Raw genomic sequence first — 23,278 nt, 5'->3', positions numbered from 1 at the left:
CCCAGGAGTGTTCAATCAGGCGGCCGACGAGCTGTCTCGAGCGGCACTTCCTGGGGAGTGGAGACTCCATCCCCAGGCGGTCCAGCTAATTTGGAGTCGGTTCGGAGTTGCTCAGGTAGATCTGTTTGCATCCCCGGAAACCACCCACAGCCAGTGGTTCTACTCCCTGTCCGAGGCAAAGCTCGGCACAGATGCACTGGCACACAGCTGGCCCCAGGGCCTGCACAAATATGCGTTCCCCCCAGTGAGCCTGCTAGCACATACACTGTGCAAGATCAGGGAGAACGAGGAGCAGGTCTTGTTAGTGGTTCCATATTGGCACGACAGCCCCTCCCTGGCCAATTCCTCTGAGGAAGGATCTGCTTTCTCAGAGATGGGTCACCCTCTGTCGTCCAGACTTGTGGAAACTCTATGTGTGGTCCCTGGATGGGACGCAGAGGTTCTAGGTTCTAGCTCTCACTATCGCTTCAGCACGAGCACTGTCCACAAGACGGGCCTATGCGCTGAAGTGGAACCATTCGTCGAATGGTGTTCCTCTCACCGTGAGGACCCCCGGAGATGTTCGATCAGAGCTGTGCTTTCCTTTTTGCAACAAGGGTTGGAGCGTAGGCTGTCCCCCTCCACCCTTAACCCTCTGGGGTCGACAAACGCGTATGCGCGTTTTGAGGCAGATTTTCCTGATAAGGCCGAAATGAGCTTGAATTACTCTGCCATTTTTGATCGTACAGATAAGAGCAATACACCATTTGAATCTGTAAGGGGTCTACTTTTATTTGTAAACACTCATAATAACAACTAAACTTTGTGCTTTTGAAGAATAAAGAAAACAAACAGGGTGCGCTCTCTGTCTTCTCTGTCTCCGCGAACTGCTTTTTGAAACACGTCACTAAAATGAACTGTAACTCATCAAATACTCCACACAGAGACATGATAAATATATCTATAGAAAGCTTGACATATCTACTGTTAAATGAAGTAAGTCTTACCGAAAACAAATATTCCGTGATAAAGTAATCCGTATGATTATCTCTAATTAGCTCACGCGCTGCTTGCGCTATTGTTATTACAAACCTCCACTCGAGCCACGCGGCATGTAAACGCCCACACCCCCGTAAACAAAGCAGCAATGTGTTCATCTCGGATACTTTTCAGTTTTGGAAGAACACGCTGTGAGGAATAAGCCTTGTATTTACCTCAGAAATGCGCTGAGAGGAAAAAGCCTTGTATTTACCCCCAGAAGACGCGCTGAGAGGAAAAAGAGTTGTATTTACCCCCAGAAGACGTGCTGAGAGGAAAAAGCTTTGTTTACCTCACAAACAGAACGCGAGCGTAGCTGGAGCCGGCGGAAGAGGAGATATTTTATACAGAGTAAGTAATGTTTCTTATTGGCATTCGATAATGTGTTGTTGTGACAAAGTTGAACGCATTTATAACTCCAGAATAAAATGTGTGAAATCGAGTGCAACATTTTGAAATATGTTAGGCAACCTTTCATTGCATTTAAATGTTGCACGACGTGAGGATAGTTATATGTTCTATAAACAATGATATAAAAGTAATGTCTAAGAAAGTTTAGACCAATCTTTACTATGAAGTAGCCTACTCTGTTTGCAAATACCTGCTCAAACATGTTTATAATAAGCTTAACAATAATAATTTAGTTTCTCAGTTATAAAATGTTGTTTTTGTATTGTATGATAATACATGCAAAGCATGTGTGCATCTATGTTATAAAATCACTTGGGCAATATTGGTGATTGCTAATGTAATAATATAGTTGCTCCTGATAAGAATATCAACATGCTCACTAATTTATTTATTAATTTTAGTGTGGGGGGGGGTGCTTTATTTATTTTGAATAGTAACAATATGTAGGCCTATATATTATAATAAATATAATGTACTGTTTTTGCTGTACTTTGGATCAAATAAATGAGCTGAAGACACTTCTTAAAAAAAAAACATTACAAATCTTACTGTTTAAAAAATTTGACTGGTAGTGTATGTATTGTCACCATATTTGCTTTGTCAATTCATTGTGTTGCTCACGTCTGTTTTGTGTTTTCTCATACAGTTTCTGCTGTCTCCTGTTTTCCTGGGTTCCAGTTTCCTGCCACTGTTTTGGATATTTTGGATATTGCACCCACGATGTCTTGACTCTTCTGTTGTTTATTTGTTTGTTTGTTCCTAATAAACTGTTTAACTGCACTCGCAAGTGAATCTCAAGTTATTTTATGTGATAGTTATATGTATACACATTTCTTTTTTCCTCACATTCTTTCTTGTAACTCTTCCCTCTCAGTCAGACACCTGACTCAATGGCTCATTATGGAGCTCATTATGCGGGCCTTTGTCTTCTCAGGTGTGAGTCACAGCATTATCCAGGATAGTTCACGCCCTCTCGCATAGAGCCTTTCCACTCAAAAAGTGACTTAGAAAATGTAAATCAATATATTGTTTTCTCTGAATGAGTGAGTTAGATTATTTTCAGATCATTTTGAAGCAAATATTCTAGGCTACAAGATCCAGTTCTCAAAAGTCTTGTGAACAAATGTTCTTTATGTGTTTTATGGCCTTATTTCAGTTACTTTAAAATTTTTGTTTTTTTCTAACCACGCATAAACGTTGTTTTCTCAAAAACACAATCACGTACGTACATGCTGCTCACATATTATTGTAGCCCAGTTTGTGCTGAATACAGTGTTTTTAGACTTTAGCCATTAAAATGTTTATAAGCAACTGAAAAAAGCAGAAATGTCAGGGCATGTCAAAACTTCTCCGGGGCCCCAAAACACCCTCAGACCCCAGAGGGTTAAGGTTTATGTTGCTGCTATTTCCGCTCACCACGACCCCGTAGAGAGGAGGTCGGTGGGGAAGCACGATCTGGTTGTCAGGTTTCTTAGGGGGGCCAGGAGGTTAAACCCTTCTAGGCCTCCCTCCCTACCCTCTTGGGATTTGGCATTGGTGCTAAGAGCCCTACAAACTGCTCCCTTCGAGCCTTTGCAGTCAGTCGAGATGAAGTTTCTCTCTATGAAAACCCTACTCCTGACTGCGTTGGTCTCGATCAAGAGGGTGGGGGACCTGCAGGCATTTTCGGTCGACGAATCGTGCCTTGAGTTTGGGCCGGCTGACTCCAGTGCAACACTGAGGCCCCGGCCCGGCTATGTGCCCAAGGTTCCTACCACTCCCTTCAGGGACCAGGTAGTGAACCTGCAAGCGCTGCCCCTGGAGGAGGCAGACCCAGCCCTAGCTTTGCTCTGTCCTGTACGCACACTGTGAGAGTACGTGGATAGAACTCAGAGCTTCAGGACCTCAGAACAGCTCTTCGTCTGTTACGGAGGACAGCAGAAGGGGAAGGCTGTCTCCAAGCAGAGGATGGCCCACTGGATAGTGGATGCCATCACCTTGGCCTATGAAGCACAAGGTGTGCCCTGCCTGCTCAGGTTGCGTGCTCACTCCACTAGGGGTGTCACATCGTCCTGGGCGCTGGCTTGTGGTGCCTCGCTAGCAGACATCTGTAGAGCTGCGGGTTGGGCGACTCCTAACACGTTCGCTAGGTTTTATAGTCTACGTATCGAACCGGTTTCCTCCTGTGTTCTCACCTCAAACGGGTAGTGGCACTGTGAGGCCCGGCTCAGAGTCGGCTTGCGGCGTTCTAACACCTAATTCTCCAGAGAGTTCCTTAACCAGGCAAACCCTGTCGAGTCCTCCAGCACTCCGGCGTCCGGATGTGGCGGAGCGTCCGGCACCAGGCCTTTCAGCCAATTAATTCTTGAGAGACCCTGCCGGGATCCCATATGTGTATTACACGGTATGCTTATTAGTGCCATGTTTTCCCTGGCAGACCACGTTCTGCCATCTCTAATGATGTAGCCTAAGCCATCTCAGAGACTTCCATGTGCAATAGAGCCCTATGGAGTTACTTCACATGTCTAAATGTCACTTAACCCCTCTGGGAGGAGGTGACTCCGCAGTGTGCCTCTTCCAAGTGGAAGGGCACGCTTCCCAGTGTTATCCATGTCCTACTGTCTGGGTTGCTCACGGAACAACAGTAGCTGACCTTCTCTGTGTAGAGCCCGGTCCTATCGTCTGCCTTATAGGAAGGATCAGGAGACCTACACAGGGCACTGGAAGGCGCAGCTCCTGTGGCATTTTGGTAGGGATCCCAATTCGTCGGTCATCTGACATGACTTGGAGTGACTGACTGAAAAGGAACGTCTTGGTTACGTATGTAACCATCGTTCCCTGAAGGAGGGAACGGAGACGTCACTTCCCGTCGCCACAGTCGCTGTACCATCACTGAGCAGCCAGGTCACCGGCTCGGCTCCTCAGCGAAAGCATGAATTAATGCGGTGCAACTGCTGCCTCTTATACTCACGCTGTGATCAGCGGCAGCTGGATGCAATGATCGCATGCCAATGTCCATTGGCTCGTTTAGTTACACTCGAAGTGGATTGGTCTCTCTGGCGAGATCCCAATTCGTCGGTCATCCGACGTGACGTCTCCGTTCCCTCCTTCAGGGAACGAGGGTTACATACGTAACCGAAATGTTACTTATAGAATGTCTAAAGTGGACTGTCAAAAGAAAATGTAACCAGAACTTACAATCAATGATAAAATGAGAGAAAAAGGAGGGACCTGAGCCAGATCTGAGTAGAATATCATGGTCATTATTGGGAAAGGTTATTTTGACTCCTAACACTAGAAACCAATTTCTGTATTACTGTACAAAAATTCACTTTTTTTTTTTTCAGGTTACAGTACCTTTTGACAATTTGGGGTTTAATAAGGTTTTATTATTATTATTATTATTATTTAATTTTAATACGTATATTATGTATCATGGTTAACATGTTATTAAAATAGTAAGCATCGTAACCGTTTTCAACCTTTATAATGATAAGAAATGTTTCTTGAGCACTACATCAGAATAATAGAATGATTCATGAAGCACCATGTGACAGGCTGTAATAAATGGCTACTAAAATTTCAGAAATAACAAGGTACATTAAAATAGCAAAGAGTTTTTTTTCAAACTTAAATAGTATTTCACAATTTTACTGTTTTTATTGTATTTTGAATTAAATAAATGCAGCCTTGGTCTTTCAAAAACATTAAAACATCTGTGAAACCCAAACTTTGAATGGTAATGTATGCTTGGGCTTTTTCACCTTTATTTAGATAGCACAATAAGAGGGCATACAGGAAACCATGGCAGCAGAGAGATGGGAATTGGACCAGGAAAGGGCCTAGAGCAGAGATTTGAACCTGGGTTGCCAAAAATACAACCATGCCATATATCAGAGCACTGCCCACACAACTATTTCTGTTACACTTTCTACTTTTAAAGCTGTTGTAGCATAGCCAATATAGGCACACCTGTCACAGCACTTCTGTTAATTTACGCAGAGGTGGAAAGAGTACGAAAATATTCTATTCAAGTAAAAGTACCATTACATTAATGAAATTTAAAAGTACCAGTCTAAAAATATACTCAAGTAAAAAGTAGCTCATTTAAAATTTACTCAGAGAAAAAATTACTTAGTTACGTTTTAACAGTAGGAGGGACACAAAAATGGAATAGGCCAAGGGTGTCAAACTCAGTTCCTGGAGGGCCACAGCCCTGCACAGTTTAGATATAACCCTAATTAAACACATCTGATCCAGCTAATCTAATCATTTAGGCTTATTTGAAAACTAGATGGTATGTGTGTTGGAGCAGGGTTGAACTAAACTCGTCAGGGCTGCGGCCCTCCAGAAACTGAGTTTGACACCCCTGGGACAGGCCTATAAATCTCAAACTAGTTGTTTTTAATTAAAGGAATCGGTTATTTAGAATAATAAGACATTTGGGCTGTTACCAGGCAAATTAAATCAGTATCAACAAAATTCATTTTTGCAATGCAGGGGAAACACAGAAGCTTCGTCTGAAGTGGCATATATGTATTTACACACTGTTTAATGCAGGACATGAATGCATTTAACCTGCAATTACAAATGCAGAAATAATGTTTTGATAAATATGACATAAAATGTTGAATACACGTTTGAAATTATATTAAAACATTTTTTTTTAAATGTTAAAAAGATACTTTAAATGTGAAATTAAAACCGCCAGTAGGTGTCAGCAAGTCACTGTTAATAAGTGAGCCATTGCGATTGAACTGAATCATTTAAACAGTTGATTAATTCAGGAACGAAATACCATCATTGCTCAGAGACGCAAAACTGTGCTATGGTGGCTGTGTTTGGAATTTTTTTTTTGTTGTCTAAAATGCAAGTCTCTTAAAAAATCTATATGTAATCATGCCGATTTTTGGAGAAAAAACGCACTCTTCATGTGATATTGATTTACTATATGAAATGATATAAATATATACATTTTCTGCTCCTATATCTTCAATTTTGTGATCATTCTAAATGCATTTTAACAGACTGAATCACGCAGTGAAAGAACGCACTCTAAATGCACGTGCATACTATTCTAATCTACTAGAGTTCACGGCACTCCAGGAGAGTTTGGTTTGGTTTTTGGCAAAATACTGATAATGTCAAATCGCACATCGTTAAAACAACAATTACGACATTATCGCAGATGATATATATCGCACACCCTGCACCACAGTCTTTTTGGCTAATTTGTGCAAAACCTTTTGCTAAACTGTCAAAGCTTCACTTTAACCACCAATGCAACGATGCAAGTATTTACCTTTCCTCTACGTGCTTGCAAAGGGGTGATGTCGAGATTTTATAAGCTGCTAGTTTGGTCTCCCTAGGCAAACACAGCTTACACTGCATAATAGAGCATAAATATGGTCAGGGGTTCGAGTTCAACTTCAGCCGAATACAACGGGGTTTGGTTTTCAGCTGGGTCTGCACCATAACACCTGTCATGTCTGTCTGAATCTTTCTTGTGATTTTTTTTGCACCAGTTTGTTCTCCTGCCCATTATTTACTGCAGTAGTTTCCAGGGAGCGATTTATTTTTATTTTTTTACTCAGTAAGTAATGTGTTTTAAAATGTAGCGGAGTATAATACTTCAAACAAAATATACTTAAGTAAAAATAAAATTACAGATTTGAAAAATTACTTTAAAAGTAGAAGTACACAAAAAAGCTACTCAATTACAGTAACGCGAGTAAATGTGATTCGTTACGTTCCACCTCTGCATTTACGTTAACGAGTATTGATGAAAATTACATATTGACCAGTTACAAAGGATTCCATATTTGGAATGGTTTCTATATCTGAAATGTTTTGACTTGGAAAAGAACATAGAAACAATGGGCCTAATGACAGTAACCATATTTATACAGTATGCACACCAATATGCCAAAAATCTATTTATTGAAATAACCTGTTTTACCAGTTTAAATGCAAGCCAACAGCCTGCCAACACAAGAAAACCATGTTTATAAAACATTTTAAAACTCAAATTATTTTCTGGTAGTGACATCAGAAAGTAAGCATCCATGTATTCCAATAAGAGTAGGCTATTCTCTTTATTATGTAAGTTGTAATGTTAAAGCATTAAAAACCCAGAGCATTTCAAAATGTCAGTGGAAGACAAGTACAGACTCATGTTTTCTCATGTTTGCAGTTTCTACAGCTGCACCATTTTTGTGCTGCATGAGATAACACATTTTAGAATGCCTCCGGTCAAGACAGAACCAGAGTATACAATATATTTCCTCATATTGTACAGCAAAAAAAAAAACATTGGTTGGATGAGTTAAAATCTGCAGTAAGGATGCTCTCCTGTTACTTATCACATGTGCGCAATTCATTAAGCTGAAAGAATGCAGGTTAAGATGTTGGGTGAAATCGAGTCATGAGCAAACATCTAAGCTAAACATCTAATTTATGCTCAAGCCATTTATGACCTTAGGCAGATCAAGGAAAATGGTTTAACATGTTTGTATGGCCACACACATTTTTAGCTGATTAACAGTAATCAAGGTTTATAATGTTTTTTATTTTTTATTTTTTTAAATTTATTAATTTGATTATGTACTCATCTGTTTTGTTGAGAGTGCTAGACAGCGAAGTCTCAGCTACACGACTTTCTGATTGGCTGTGATTTGTGATAAATTTTGTTGCATTTTGTCAGGGGTTACAAATTATTGGGCCCACGAGTCCCCACAACAAGAGGCCTTCTCTGGACGGCGATCTCAAATAAGGGAGATACTGTCTCTGGCCCCTTCTGAAACAAGATTTTTAGTTGAAATGTCTATTTATGGACACAAAAGTGATAGCCTGTCCTTTTAGATAATTCATAGCATCTTTATCGCTAATAATTCTCTCCAATAGCTTAATGGAGGTCTCCTCAGTGATATGAACCATCGCAAGTCCTTCAACTGTCAGACACACGAAGATGAAGATGAATCTATGTCCTAAAGTCAGCTTTCAGGGGTTAGCATATATTCAAACAAACCAATTCATACACAAATGCGCTCTCCACACACTTCGGAAGAGAATTTGTATCACTGTAAATTATACTGTTACCATCCAAGACTGATAGCATATACCTGGATGAACACTCTTCTATCTGCATACTGTAATTGAGGTCAGTCCCCATCTCTCATCCAGTTTCTCATTTGTAATCTCTCTCTCTCTCTTTTTTTTCTTTTCCCCCCTCCCACTGTTCACTTCTTGGCAACCATTTTAACGCATCAGTTGTGACTCTTCAGTGAGCGCCAATTCATTGAGTGTTAACTCACTCTCCTGTTGTCTCTATCTGTGTTGTTTCTCTTCTCTTTTGCATTTTAGGCATCCCCTTCACTCTCAGAAATAAAGGTACAAAAGCTGTCACTGGGGCGATACCTTTTCAAAAGGTACATGTTTGTACCTAAAAGGGTCCATTTTGGTACCTTAAAGGTACATATTAGTACTTAAAGTGTACATATTTGAACCTAATAGGTACAAAGTTGTACCTTTTGAAAAGGTACCGCCCCAGTGACAGCTTTTGTACCTTTATTTCTGAGAGTGTTCCATGAGATCCATTCTGTTGTTTATAAAATGCCAGGGCTGGTAACTTTCCAATCAAAACTTGATGTGATTCCAGGGGGAGTCCATCCTATCCTTGCCCTCTTTGAACACCATCCACAGCGGTGTTGGTAGGAAAAAATAATGGATTGCGACAATGCAATAAATCTCTGATAGGTGGAGTGGAAATAAGCTTGTTTTTGAAAGATAAGCCACAGGTATATCACAAAATATCATTCTAAATTCAGTTGTATAAGTTTATTCATGTATGGAATGACAGTCCTTAAGATAACCGCGTGTTATTGCAGACAGAGAAAAGTTGATTACTAGAAGCGATAAACCAAAAGTGATTACTCCAGGGAACTCTGCTCATTCAAACCCACTCCAGAAGTTGTGGCAAAGCATCAGAGGAACTTTAGCGTTTATAGAAGATGCATTCACAATCATACTTTAACAGTGCTGTTTATGTCTTAAATGCCCGTTACTATGTATACTGATAGGGATAAAGGATAAAAGGATACAAAGATAGATTTTCCAAAATATATATATATTTTTTTAATTTTTTTATAAAAAATAAAACAAGAATTTACAAGGTTTACAAAAATAAATAAATAAAAAATGCTGTTTGTCACTTGCCATTTATTTGTAACTGTGAAATTTAAAAGCAATTTCCGAGTAAAAAATTTTTTTAAAAAATACTACACCAGTTTTGTTACAGTATATATAGACAGACAGAGCTTTACACCCTAACACACACACACACAAATTCATTAGAATGGGCCTTTGTTAGCAATTTTCTTTGTTTCAATTTCATTGTTTCTTCCCACGATAGTTAGGGTCTGAAACAGGCCGTCTAGTAGTGGACTCCACAGTATGGTGTGTGAATGACATCTAGAGGTGAAGGGCTCTCTCTGTATATGCAATTGGATATGTGTGCGTTATCTTGATTTGCGCCTCAGGAATCATCGACATCCAACTATGGGTGTGATTTTCCCCTTCTCGTACACAAACAGCAGACTTTTCATAAACACATCATTTCATTGCTGTCACTCCAGACCACCTTTATCACCCCTTCTATAAAACACTACACACCACAAAGCATGCAGGTGTCTGAGGGAGAGATAGGCATACAAACGTCAACTCCACGGTGACAAACAACAATGACAGAATAAGCAATATGTGTATTGGATGACAGAATATCACGGATTGGACATTTATGTTTAAATGACAGGGCCAAGAAATTTTAGCACCATTTTCACTATTGCGTTTCTAGATCTGTGGAAGCAAAAGATAGCTAAAGACACTTTATTATAATTCGCTTGGTTTTTGATCATTTCAACATGTAATTCTGTTGAAATGTAAATCTGAGTGGTGATTACAATGATGAGGGAATGTGTATGTCTGTTTGTGTGTACCTGGTATTCCCTATGGAGAATAAATGTCCCTACAAGTATAGTGATACCAGTAATTTCTGACCTTGTGGGGACGTTTTTTTTTTTGTTTTTGTTTTTTTCAGCTTATAAATCATATAGAATGACGTTTTTTGAAAATCTAAAAATGCAGAAAGTTTTGGGTAAGGGGTAGGTTTAGGGTAAGGGAATAGAAAATACACTACAGTACAGTAAAATGTACAGTATTACATCTATGGAATGTACCCATAAAACATGGAAACCATTGTGTGTGCGCTTGTATTTCAAGAGTGCTTCACGTGTTACTGTGAAGATGGCTATATTGGAATACGCAACCTCAGGCTTTACATGCTTCACATCTAATAATAGATAATAGAATTCATTTAACCTCTACAAACCTTCATCTAGCTAGAAGAATAAAGGACCTTCAGAAATTGAAGAGGTGTGAGGTAGCTTGTTGAACTCAAGAAGATTGCTGGTCTGGAGAGTGTTTGAAGGAGCCTACGGGGGTGTAATTTCACCATGTAAAGTATGTGTAAGGATGTATAGAAGCCTTACCATCCAACACACGTTCTTTCGATTGTGTCATACTGATGACAATTCCATGTACAGCATGGCTATGGCAGTGTATCTCAAAAAGCAATAGTGGTGAGTAGTTGGTTTTTGCAAGTGAATCTGGCTTTGTTTTTCTCTATAGACAACCTGATTTTTTTAAAGGTATAATAAATCATCATTCTATGCCTCAAAACTGCAAAAATGTATGTTTACATAAAATTTATTGTATTTTCCAAACACGTGATTACAGAGGCAGATTATCAATTAATAAAGACTTTTGTTTTACTATATTTTGTGTAAGTATTTGCACAATACTACGTAATGACCTCAGAGTGCATGATTTGTAAACTATTACAAGTATGATTTTTCTTACTTTGTAAACTTGCTCAGTTACTCACTTTGCACTTTGCACTTTGCACTGCAGAGCACTTGCAATGCAGAGCATTTGGGTATGAATCTCATGAAGTGTGAATCACGATAAAAGAGATCAAAGTCTTCAGCAAAAGTGTTTACTTTTGGTTACACTATCGTTTATGTTTAGGGTATAGGGTTTAATGTATTGTAGCTGGTCTGTTATTTGTTATGTTCCATTTTAGATAAAACTGAATGCACTCCTCACTGGACATTTCACTTTGAAAGTTTTGATATATGACTTTAATTTTTTTTACTTGTCCAGCCAAATTAATTATAGGTAGGACACTGGGAATTTGGCAATTAGATGTTTTAGTAATGAAAATTATCTACATTAAAAAATTGTGAGCTCAAACTTGATTTTCACCCCTATTTTGAAGTTAATGTACTCTGCCTTTGCATTGTCTGCAAAAAGTGAGAAGTCACACCAAGACAGTATAACTTCCACATTATCAATATTTGGTTGCTGATCACCATTTACAAAATTGTTATAGTAACACCTGTATAAAATCTAGTGATCATGGGCTATCTCATATAGGCTATTGCATACAATAATGTTACTGTATTATTATTATTTTATTTTATTTTATTTATTTATTTATTTTTTGACCATAACAAGCAGACAAAAAACTACCGTTTTGCAACCAATTTATTTGCTATGCTCAGAAACGTAAAAGAATGCTAGACATAGCATAATTGCTTATATTGACTTGAATGAAATAGCCAAACCTAAAAGAACAACTTGTGGATTTATGTGAACACCAGCGAGCAGGAATAATGCTCAGAAATGTGTATGGATTAAACATCTCCGACAACGTTCAGCGCCATGGATTGATTTATCGGGTTACAAGAAAAGGTAGGATATGGATTTAATTGCAAACTGTTAGGCTACTGATTTTATGATTGATCATGCTACATGCTACGGCATTCAAGTAGAAGTGACAGCCTGGTGAATAATCTGCATTACAAAAGGGAAAAAATGTTATTCACGATGTAGCCTATTGCTACCAAGGTATCTAGTTTTTACAGTGCTTTGTTACATGGAGCTGTTTGGTAGATCGCGATCTAATTCGTTTGTCTACACCGTAATTACAATGACTTTAATGGACAGTGAAACAAGGCAGAACACCGTATAACTCCAAGCCGTAACCGTAACTTCATTTTGACACGCAGTTAAACAAAGTCAGAGCGCCGTAACTCAATTTGAGCATTCAAAACAAAGCGAAAGAGCCGTTACTGGCGTTATACGGTGTTCTTCCTCGGTTTCTCCTGGGCTTTTTGAAGTTACAGTTGAGACGACCCATTATTTTCTCTGAAAAAAACAACTAAATTGACTCAAGACACTTATGTACATGATAAAGGATGTCTTGAATGTCCCAAAAATATCAATAACTCATTTTACAATGTACTTATTGTGTTCATACTGTATTGCAAAACACTATTGCTGCTATTGAGGTGGGATGGGTACAGGGAACAGTTAAGGCAGCTAACATTATTCTAATCCATCTGACCAGGACTTTATTCCACAAAAAGTGGGACAGGGAAAATGGCTTTCTCTTTAGGTCAGTATGGCCGAGATAACATGTTGACGTTTATTGTTGTAATTAAGACCCCATCATTTAAATTGTTGACTATTTGATATTTAAGGCTTAATGTTGTAAAATTTAAGACATTTAAAAACTTTAAAATGCATGAATATTTTGCCAATCATTACATATTCGGGTCTTTAGCGACCCAGACTTATATCCAGCACAGATGGATCTCTAATTGCTGCAATAGCAAACTCTCCTGATATTTTAAAAACATAAAATAAAATAAAAGAATAAAATAAGCATACTTTCTTACCTTTTGAAACTTAGAAGGGTTCAATTTGAGCAGATGATTTTACCATCACTGCCATCGTCAGAGCGCATTTCCCCGGTATACATTCAGCATCTGGCTCATATTCACGATCTCAATATATTCTCAAAACTATCGTTTTCAGCATCTTCAAAAACAACATTTTGATCGCTATTCACCACATCCACCATCAAACGACAGTGACACTTATATTTCATTATGTGCAGTAATTGCTCTGCAGTAAAGCCATTCAAGCCAGTTCAATTTTTGCAGATGATTATTTGTTTTATGCATGCACTAATTATGAGTGAAAAATCACGTCATGATTATGTTTTAAACAGTGCCACTTTGTGGAATAAAGGTGAATTGCACTTATTGGTTATGCAGACACGTAATTATTGTTTAATCTTTCCTCCTGTTACGGAGCAGTCCGGCGACATGACAAAGAACGTTGATCCTGATTGGTCCTCTTGCGTGCATTCGAAGTGCTGATTGGCTGATTCACAGATAGAACTAGAACCAAGTTAGAGTTAGACTTTGTAGATAGAACCTTTTTGTTTTCTAAATAAAAAGTCCTAAAATGTACAAAACTTAAAAAAAAAAAAAAAAAAAACATCACATAATGTAAATAAGTTGTCACAGAATAAGAATATGTGAATAACTCAATTTTGACAAAAATGTCAGACCTTATAATTTCAAGAGGACAAAATCTTCACTGAAAAAAAATGATTCATTGATCAATTTATTTTAGCTACATTTAAATAAACAAATTTAGTTGACTAACTTTCAACATATTTCTTTTAATTAAATGTAGCTAAAATAAATTGTTTGCGCCACTTACCTTAAAACAATGTTTTCAGTGTACTGACAAACTTCAAATAAAAGTTTGCAATGTGAATTTGAAGATGGTTGATTTGGTTCATGGCTGTTAAAAAAAAAAAAAAAAAAGGACAAATATTTCCAGATACAAGCTTGCAGTTTGTGAACTGCAAGTCCAATACATTGTCAAATAAGCTAGTACTGTAGCTGTCTGTGTGTGTTATTGAGTTCTGAAACCTGTATGAATGTTTGTCTTTGTTTGTAGTTAAAGTTGTTCCTTTCAAAACAGTCCATTTTGTTTTAATGCATTCATTTGCCCTTGTAGAGAAAGAGAACAAAAAGTTGTTTTGTTTTATTGATGTTGCAACAATCCTCCAGTGGCCTTTTCAGAAACACTGAAACCATCAGTGAAGTATTTAGCTTGTATGTTGTCAACAGAAATGCATCACAATAAAATGCCGGGTTTTTTTTTTTTTTGGTTTGTTTGTTTTTTGAGGTAGATAAATCAGCTCAACTGCTCAAGTGTCAAATAAGCTTAAATTGACCAAAATGCCAAAACAAAACCTGAAGTCGAACCCTTTTTTTTTTTTTTTCCTCCTTTCTCAAATATTGTTCTCATACACTGGTAAAGCAAATTAAATTAAAATATTAAACTAAATGTGATGTTGGGTTGTTCAAATAGGCAAAGTTTCATTGATAATTCCAAATGTCTGCACAAGTTGTACGTCCTGTCTATTGTCACATTGTGACTCACAAAGGATCAAAGGGCTTGTTTTACATTAGATTAATATTCCAAAATATTCCTTTTTTTTTTTTTTTTTTAATTAGACTAAAACATGAAAGTCCTCCTCCATATTCCACTGTCAAATACATTTTTAATATTTGCTTGACATTTGAGCAGAAGGTCAGGTTCATTATGTCAGCATGTAATGAACAGAAATTGAAGGACATGGAGAGAATAGTGGTGGCCAAAAGATCAAATGTTGTCTTTAAACAAGACCTTAAGTTATAACTGAGACATAATGTGCATCATTGTGGATTAGTGTACATTAAGATGACACTTGAAAATAATACAAATGTTTTTGCAAATGAGATTGACTGACAGTGAGTACTAGTTTGTATAATATAGTATAATCATCTGATTATAAAAGTTACACAAATTAGGAATATCCTAGTTCAGGGGAATCCTACAGTGAATATACTTATTTTTATTTTTTATTTTTTCAGTTATGCTTTGCTCAGGGGTATTCAATGTTTTTAAAGCCATGAGGCCAATCAAGACCTATAACCAGGATATAAAGGCAAGTTGGTGGTTACATCTTAAAATCATATTTGTGCCTGGCATATGAATTACAAGAGTATAATGTATTTAAATTATGAATTATGATCCTTACAGTGCATCACATTTTAAAAAAACATACTTTTGAATAATCTTATTTGAAAATATTTAATGGGCTATACTTCACTGTTGTTTTTAAGTGTTTCTGTAGAGTAATACTTGCCTTCATGGCAGTGTAAAATATCTTATTGGACAAATATGCACACTAAGTATAAACATTTAATAAATGTATTTTAAATTATACTTAATTGGTGTACGTACTGTGTACAATACCTAGCAATACACAAAAATGTTAACAAAATGTAAATAATGTTCTAAAACTACATAGCAGCATGTTAAAATATGTTACAATCAGAGCACCCACAATCACACTACTCAGTGTAGGTACTACATTTAAATTTGAACTTACTTCACAACCGTTAAAGAAAGTATGTTGTATATGAATATAGATAGTAACAACATGGCTAATGGAGTATGTCCAAATTGCATTCACACTGTCACATGAGCTACCAGCTTAAGTTGCTAACTTCAGTGCTGTTTATAAATCCTTTCCTGTGGTGTCATGGGAAAGTAAAGTGTCCGTCGCATGTACATTTCAGAATCTGGCTGGTAGTAGGTCTTCCGTGTACTTGCCTACTATTTTTCGAATACTATGAATTTAGACATGCTAATCTTTTGGCGTACTGTTATTTGCATGCTATATAGTAGGGAAGTATTTGATTTCAGATGCTGCAAATGTCTTTAAAATATTCTAAATCATGTTAGCAATACATAGCAACCTGTAAGAAATTCCTAGCATATTAAGCATGTTTAATTAAGAACATGCTAAAACACAACTACAACATACATAAAAATTCTAGCAAACTGCGTCGGAGTTAAGCAGCTGAGCTGGCAGCAACATCCACGCATGTTAGCAGCATTATAGCTATGCCTAGCAACATGCTAGAATGTTAAAAGCATGGTAGCAATGACTCGGAACATGGTAAAGCATGTCAGCAACGTCGTAATAATGCCTGTTAAACATTAATAATTAACAATGCCTAGCAACATCCTGACGCATTCTAACAACTTGCTAACAATACCCTGTGCATGTGAAATCATGCTTGCAGCTTGTTAACAATGACTAGGAATATGCTAAACACACCTAGCAGCACACTAAAATGTTAATAAATGCTAGCAACTTTCTAAAACATACAATACATTAATTAATAAGCCAAAAACTTCTCAGGCAGTTTTTGTGTCCGAAGGTACCTCCTGAAACTAAATTTGGACAGGCTTCTAAGGCTATAACAGTTTAATGACCTACACCAAGTTAATTCAGTTGCTCAGGACTGATAGACATTTACCAAAGTCCAATGCACAATAGCAAGATTTTCAATCCCCGCCCCCCTTTTACCTACTTGACAAAATAAAATGTATTTACAACTTTCTCATGACCTTACGCAAATGATCTATTATTTACCTTTTATAATATAAACTTCCAAACATTTAATGCATTTACTTGAATAGTGATGCAACATGTATACTCTTTAATTTGAATAATGTTTTATAATCACTTTCAAGCCTGGGTAATCCCAGATCATCATGCGTCAAGATTTTGTATATTTTCCTTATTGTACAGTTCACATTTCAGTTTGCAATTTATATTGTCATATTGCACACATTGCACTTAAAGTGTACATGGCTTTGCATATTTTGCCTGATCCCATGAATTTTGCCTTAAGTTCATTATGCTTTCAGACAGCGCTAAGCCATGCTAAAGACAATGAACGTACTGTACTTTGTTGATAAACACTCTCTACCTTGCCGTCACTTTGTTTCTTAGCTGAAGATGATATTTGACAGGCTGCCTGTTCCATGGCAACTTTAATTGAAAGTAATATATTCTGTGCTGTCATACATGCTAAATTCACAAAGAAAGTATGTGATAAAGACAAGACAGCTGTCTACATTTTAAAGTCAGATTGAAGCAACACAACAGCCTGTATTGGAATGCACAATGCTTCACATAAACGCCGTCAAAACATTAATGTACATTCATGTGCTCTACAAGACAAAAAGCAGCACAACATTTTCATTGGATAATTGCAGTCATTGCAAGGCAGTGCTATATGATAGTCTTCAAATAGCTTAATAACAGTTTGTCCTCCTAACCCCCTTACACAAAATGGTCTGACTACAGCATTTATCTAAAGTTAGATTTATCTGATGAGTATAACGCATTGATAAATGTTGTATCACACTAAATTAAGTCATGCAATTCTGTAGTTTATGGTTATGATGAATTAAACATTAAAACATTAAAAGATTAATTAGTTTCAAATAAATAAATAAACCATTGATGAACGTCCTGTAACGGAAGAAGAAAAAAATACTTTTGGAAATTTTAGGGGTCTTTTCTTCATTTTTTGTTCTGTGAAAATATTACCAGTTTAGTTCCTACCCTTGTTCAAATAATAATAATAATAATAATAATGCTTCCCTCCCTGCAAATTTCTTTGTAGCTTCCTTTGTAATGCTCATTTTGTTCCTTTTTACATCAGCTTCTCCAGTGTTACATCTTAAGGGATTATTAATAAAGTTCTTCTCACACAGCATATTATCGTGGTGAGTGGTATCGATGTTTGCTTTGGCTTTGCTTTTTGAACACTGATTGCACTGATTGACTTTTTTTTTTTTTTGCACAGTGACCAGCCTAAAGATAAACATTACTAGGTCTAGTATGGTTTATTTTGTCCATCCAGCAGATATAGATGCTTCTTCTCTCATCTTTCTTCAAGCCATCTCTGTAATGTCAGGTAGCTAATTTACTCCTGCTACACATTGCTCACATTGATTTATTCTATATTTGTGTCTCTATAGGCTGTGGAGACTAACCTGGCCTCTAAAGACAGTCACTGGGTGTTTGTGAATGAGGTAAGGAAAGATCTTATTTATGTTCATCTGCTTTCTTCTATTAATTGCACTCTATTTCAGTCTTATTTTTTTATTTTTTTATGTAATTTGGGTTTGCATGCAGTAATAGATTATTTCTGCTCGTGGCAGTCTGAAATTTACCACAATATTCAAACATACAGTGGGAATTATGCAAATCGGGCACCCACACAAATCTCTGTCAAACTAAATTTGCATGAAACAATTCCCAATCTCTATAATTGGTTCAGAGTACTAGGTTGTAACAGATTTTTACCGTTACTTGATTCTGGCAGGCTTAATACTTATATGTACTTGACACCTTTCAGCAGCTTAACAAAACAAAAGGAAAGGAAAAAAGAAAGAAAAAAGAAACTTTTCCATATCAGTATGAATTAGATAAACAATAAACAAAGAACAATTCAGTCCATAAAGCAAGAGGAGAGGTATTGGATAAATCCCAATAATCCATAGCTACACACAAAATGGCAGATCAACAACAACAACAAAAAAAACTCACGTCAACTACTCTGGACTACTGGATTCTACAAAAGTACAAAAAGTAATCCGTACGTGATCCTAGAAGGAGTACATAACAGCAAAATTCACTGGAAAACATAAAACGATGTAAAAGAAAAAACGTTGCCTATAGTCCACTGTTTTGCTACAGGAGTGTACCACACCCCTGAGGCACTCACCACAAAATGGCAACTCTCTGCCTTACTGATAAGGTGCAAGTGCATTTACACAGTAAAAGTACTTCCTGCTGAACTGAAACACCCATTCCAACAAAAAAAGTCCCCTCATAAAATCCATGCATGTGGTAACAGTATCAAATGTAACCCTACAAATCACTTATAGCTTGAAATAAGCATTTGTATTTCATTTAATAATTTGATTTAATAAATAAAAAAAACGGTGAGGTGACATAATACTGCAAGTGCAAAACATAATCTAAATTTAGAATTAAAAAAAAAAATCATTAAATTAAATTAAATTAAATTATACAGTATTATTCTGTTCTGGAGATGAGATGGGCACAAGAGATGGTACACATGACTCGAAAAAATTTTGTATTCGAGAAAATGTAAGAACAATGTGCATTTACTTAAACTGAATAGATAATACTGTGTATGCATATGGTTGTTGCATGTACATGCATGCGTTTCCCATGTTTTATTTGAATATATGTCATAATAACATACTAACAGTACTGTGAAATCAAATTTATGATTTAATTCAATTATCCTGTAGAGCTTAAGGAATAGCAAAGATGCCTAAAATGTATTGTCTAACCTATTGGAATTATTGAACAATAACACCATAAAAAAATAAATAAACACACAAACAAACAAACATCAGTCCACTAATCCCTCATTAACAAATAGACACAAAAATATATTTAATTAATATATAAATATATATTCGACATAACACAGTGTCAAAGATGACTAATTTCCAGAAATTAGATGAATTAACTTAAAAACTGTTTCAACTTATTAAATCTCACAAATGCTAATATTCAGATGACATGACAAAATTAAAGATAGGGTGACCATACGGGCCATTTTTACAGGACGCATCCTTCCCAGGATTTCTATATTGCCTAAAATATCCAGGTTTTGGCTGTTTGCACTGTTCATGTCAATCGTTGTGTGACATTAGGCTTGTATGAGATGAGCAAAATCTGCGCAGAACCGATCACCGGTGATCACCGCGAGATGCATGCCGGTTAGAAAAGTGTCCGAGTTACATCTGCCTTGCTCTGATGTCATGTTGACATGTGCCAAAAAACTCTCGCGACGGCGAGGCGGCTGTGTCGGATTGAGCAGTCGCACACAGTTGCTCTCCACCAACTGCACTGATCAAAAGCATGATGGGAAACGACTGACGACACAGCTTAATCCTCATTGGTTCAGACAACCGTGATGCTGTGTTCTCTTCTAAAATGTTTTATTTTTTTTTATCTGATTTCATGCGATTATGTATTTAAATTGTGCATGAATATTCCCAAACACTATGACAGTGTGATCTCTGTGTGATTGTTGTCATATTTTCAATAAAAATCTAAAATACATGTTTGAATTAAAATAAAAATGGATGATAAATAGGACTTTCATATGGAATTAAATAGCAAGCACTTTGAGTGTCTTGTTCATCATATTTATATTCATATAAAAGCAACAGAACTGAAATCATATCATGTTTGTCAGCAGCACAGCATATGAGTGAGAATAACGTGATATCCGCCTTTGACTTCGAGAGGGCAGAACTGTCCGTCTTGACTGCGCTTATTTCACTCCTCCCCTCACTGCAGCCGCCTACTCTCGCCTACATTTCAGGCGAGGCAAGGCGCATCTCAAACAAGCCTACTCATGAGAGGTATAGAGAGCAGAGCAGACGGCTCCTTATGCTCTCGTGCCTACTTTGATGTCTTATTTGATCGGTGCGCAGCAACGCTTCAAGTCAAACGAACTAACGAACAAACACGTGCGCTTATTTGCATCGCTTTGATCTTTCTCTGTAGATCTCACTTTCTCATGCGCAGCGCCACCTGCTTGTTATTGGTCAAACTTCTTTGGATGTTTTAGGCAATATTGAAACCCTGGCCAGGACGTGTCCTGAATCAAAAAAATGGTGGTGGATCAAATCAGCATAATAATGATGATGAAATGATGCAATTTTATTCAACCTACTGAGAAACGGCCGGTTTAAAATGCTGTGTCCGTAATGACATAAACAGAGGCTTGTAATACAGCAGATCGCCCCTCCTGGGGAGAAGCGTTCCCACGTATTGCAGCCATTATAACCAGCACAAAAACATTCAACAATCATCTTTGATGCATGTTAAAAGCAAATTACACAAAAGCAGATGGTGTTTAATCGATCAAATGTGATTGAAATTTCAGTAAGTCAATCTGTGAGTTGTGGAAGGCCCAGATTTTGTTTAAGTTAATTGTGAAGGATGATGTCTTCCTGTTAAACATGCTGTGAAGCACCACATGTTGCATCAACATCGTCTCCTGCTGACTACACAATGCATAGATGTGATTGAATTTGAATAAGCAGACACTAGGTAATATTGTCTACTTCTTTCCCATTGCCACTCATCTGACAAACAGTGAGACTAAAACTTAAAATAATTAATTTCCTCATAAATAGTCTCTTCTGTTACTCTGCAATGATAGTAGTTGACCTCAAAAAGAGAAAACGGAGCTATTCTAAGAATACATGTGCGTTGAACACATTTGTGACCCTGGACCACAAAACCAGTCTTAAGTCGCTGGGATATATTTATAGCAATAGCCAAAAATACATTGTATAGGTCAAAATTATTGATTTTTCTTTTATGCCAAAAATCATTAGGACATTAAGTAAAGATCATGTTCCATGAACATATTTTGTAAATTTCCAACCGTAAACATATCAAAACTTCATTTTTGATTTGTAATATGCATTGCTAAGAACTTCATTTGGAAAACTTTAAAGACGATTTTCTCAGTATTTATTTATTTATTTATTTTTTGCACCCTCAGATTCCAGATTTCCAAATAGTTGTATCTCGGACATATATTGTCCAATCCTAACAAACCATAAATCAATGGAAAGCTTATTTATTCAGCTTTCAGACGATGTATAAATCTCAATTTCGAAAAAAATTGACACTTACGACTGGTTTTGTGGTCCAGGGTCACATTTATCTCAGAAATCACACAGTACATGATGCTTTTTCTATTAATGTTGGAGCCAAGAACAAAATCTGTCATAATCTTCCTTAAAAAATATCACTCACCTGTCTAAAGTGGACATTGTTTTTCTCATTAGCCGAACAGTAGTTTTTGCACTGAACATGGGGTTTAATGATACACTACCTTATGCTTTAACTTACTTTTTGGTTTTGTAATGTTATAATAAGCTATTCAAGATATAAAAACAACACAAAAAATAAATTATAATGTTTTTAAATTACTTACTGGGATTCCAAAGCATAATCTGGTTAACCTGAATAAGTTCAGCAGTTCTATTACAGTTGCAACTGCCATTGTGTGTGTACACTCAAACACAGTAGAGCCTAAAGGGTGTATTTATATTGCATTGTTCAAGTGATCCAGAAGATGTAAAAAAAATCAGATATAGCATACAAATTGGAAATGGGCATCAAAAACTGCAGTGTAAATGCAGGCATAATCACCTTTACCTATTAAGTCATAATAATGGAGGAGCTTATTACTATCACTATTACTTTCAGTGATGCTTCTGCACATTGAATTACTGATGGATATTGATAGGTCTAAGTTTTTATTGTTTCCCTTTGAGTTATAGTGTCAGACACACTTAAGAGCTCAGTTTGGTTTAGAAAGTTAATTTATGGAGTGGCTTGTGGATCAGTGCTAACTCGGGATACAGTTTCAAACAATTCAGTCCGATTGGGTTTACCCTGTTTACTGACAAGAACTGGTTCAAAATAGCAATTTGTTCATGAATCAAACATCACTGCTGGGCAGAATAGTCATAGTGACAATGTTTTACTTTTATTTTTTACTTTCTGAACTTGATGATCATTATTCCACACATTTCCACAAGTGCAAATTACTTTACATTTATTAATACCATTCATCACAATCTCCTAGTGGCCAATTTTATTTTATTTTGAATTAGCCACCAATTTGATACCTTTTTTATATAAATAATTTATACTTTTACAAATGCATATAAAGAATTAAATGCATCTGGATCAGATACAGTTGAAAGCAATGGGGTTCCCTGCACGAAGGTAAATCACGCTAAAAGGGTATCTAGTGTACTAAAAAAGTGACTCCAAGGGATCCTGACCAAGCATCCATATGTGACGAGTTGGGAGTGAGAACATGTTGGCAGAAGGTACTGCTTTCTCCCCAGATGTTTGAAACGGCAGACTGTGAAATTACAAGGAGCATCACAAACCCATCAGTGCAGAGAGAACACTAGTAGGCTTTTAGCGTAAACATATATCCTTTGAACCAAGAGT

The 23,278-nt window shown here is 36.8% G+C and overlaps 1 protein-coding gene across 1 annotated transcript in view; it reads left to right on the top strand.

The window, feature by feature from the left end:
• grid1b (glutamate receptor, ionotropic, delta 1b) overlaps positions 1-23,278 on the top strand; it is a 477,059-nt gene that overhangs the window by 360,107 nt on the left and 93,674 nt on the right. Inside the window, exon 5 of the mRNA XM_058794196.1 lies at positions 18,220-18,273. Within this exon, the coding sequence (XP_058650179.1) occupies positions 18,220-18,273 (54 nt within the window). The remainder of the gene's footprint in view (positions 1-18,219; positions 18,274-23,278) is intronic.

This window comes from Onychostoma macrolepis, chromosome 12, assembly GCF_012432095.1.
Source record: "Onychostoma macrolepis isolate SWU-2019 chromosome 12, ASM1243209v1, whole genome shotgun sequence".
NCBI classification, from domain to species: Eukaryota; Metazoa; Chordata; class Actinopteri; order Cypriniformes; family Cyprinidae; genus Onychostoma; species Onychostoma macrolepis.
Note: the sequence above shows the minus strand (reverse complement) of the source record. Positions and strands in the feature narration are given on the sequence as shown.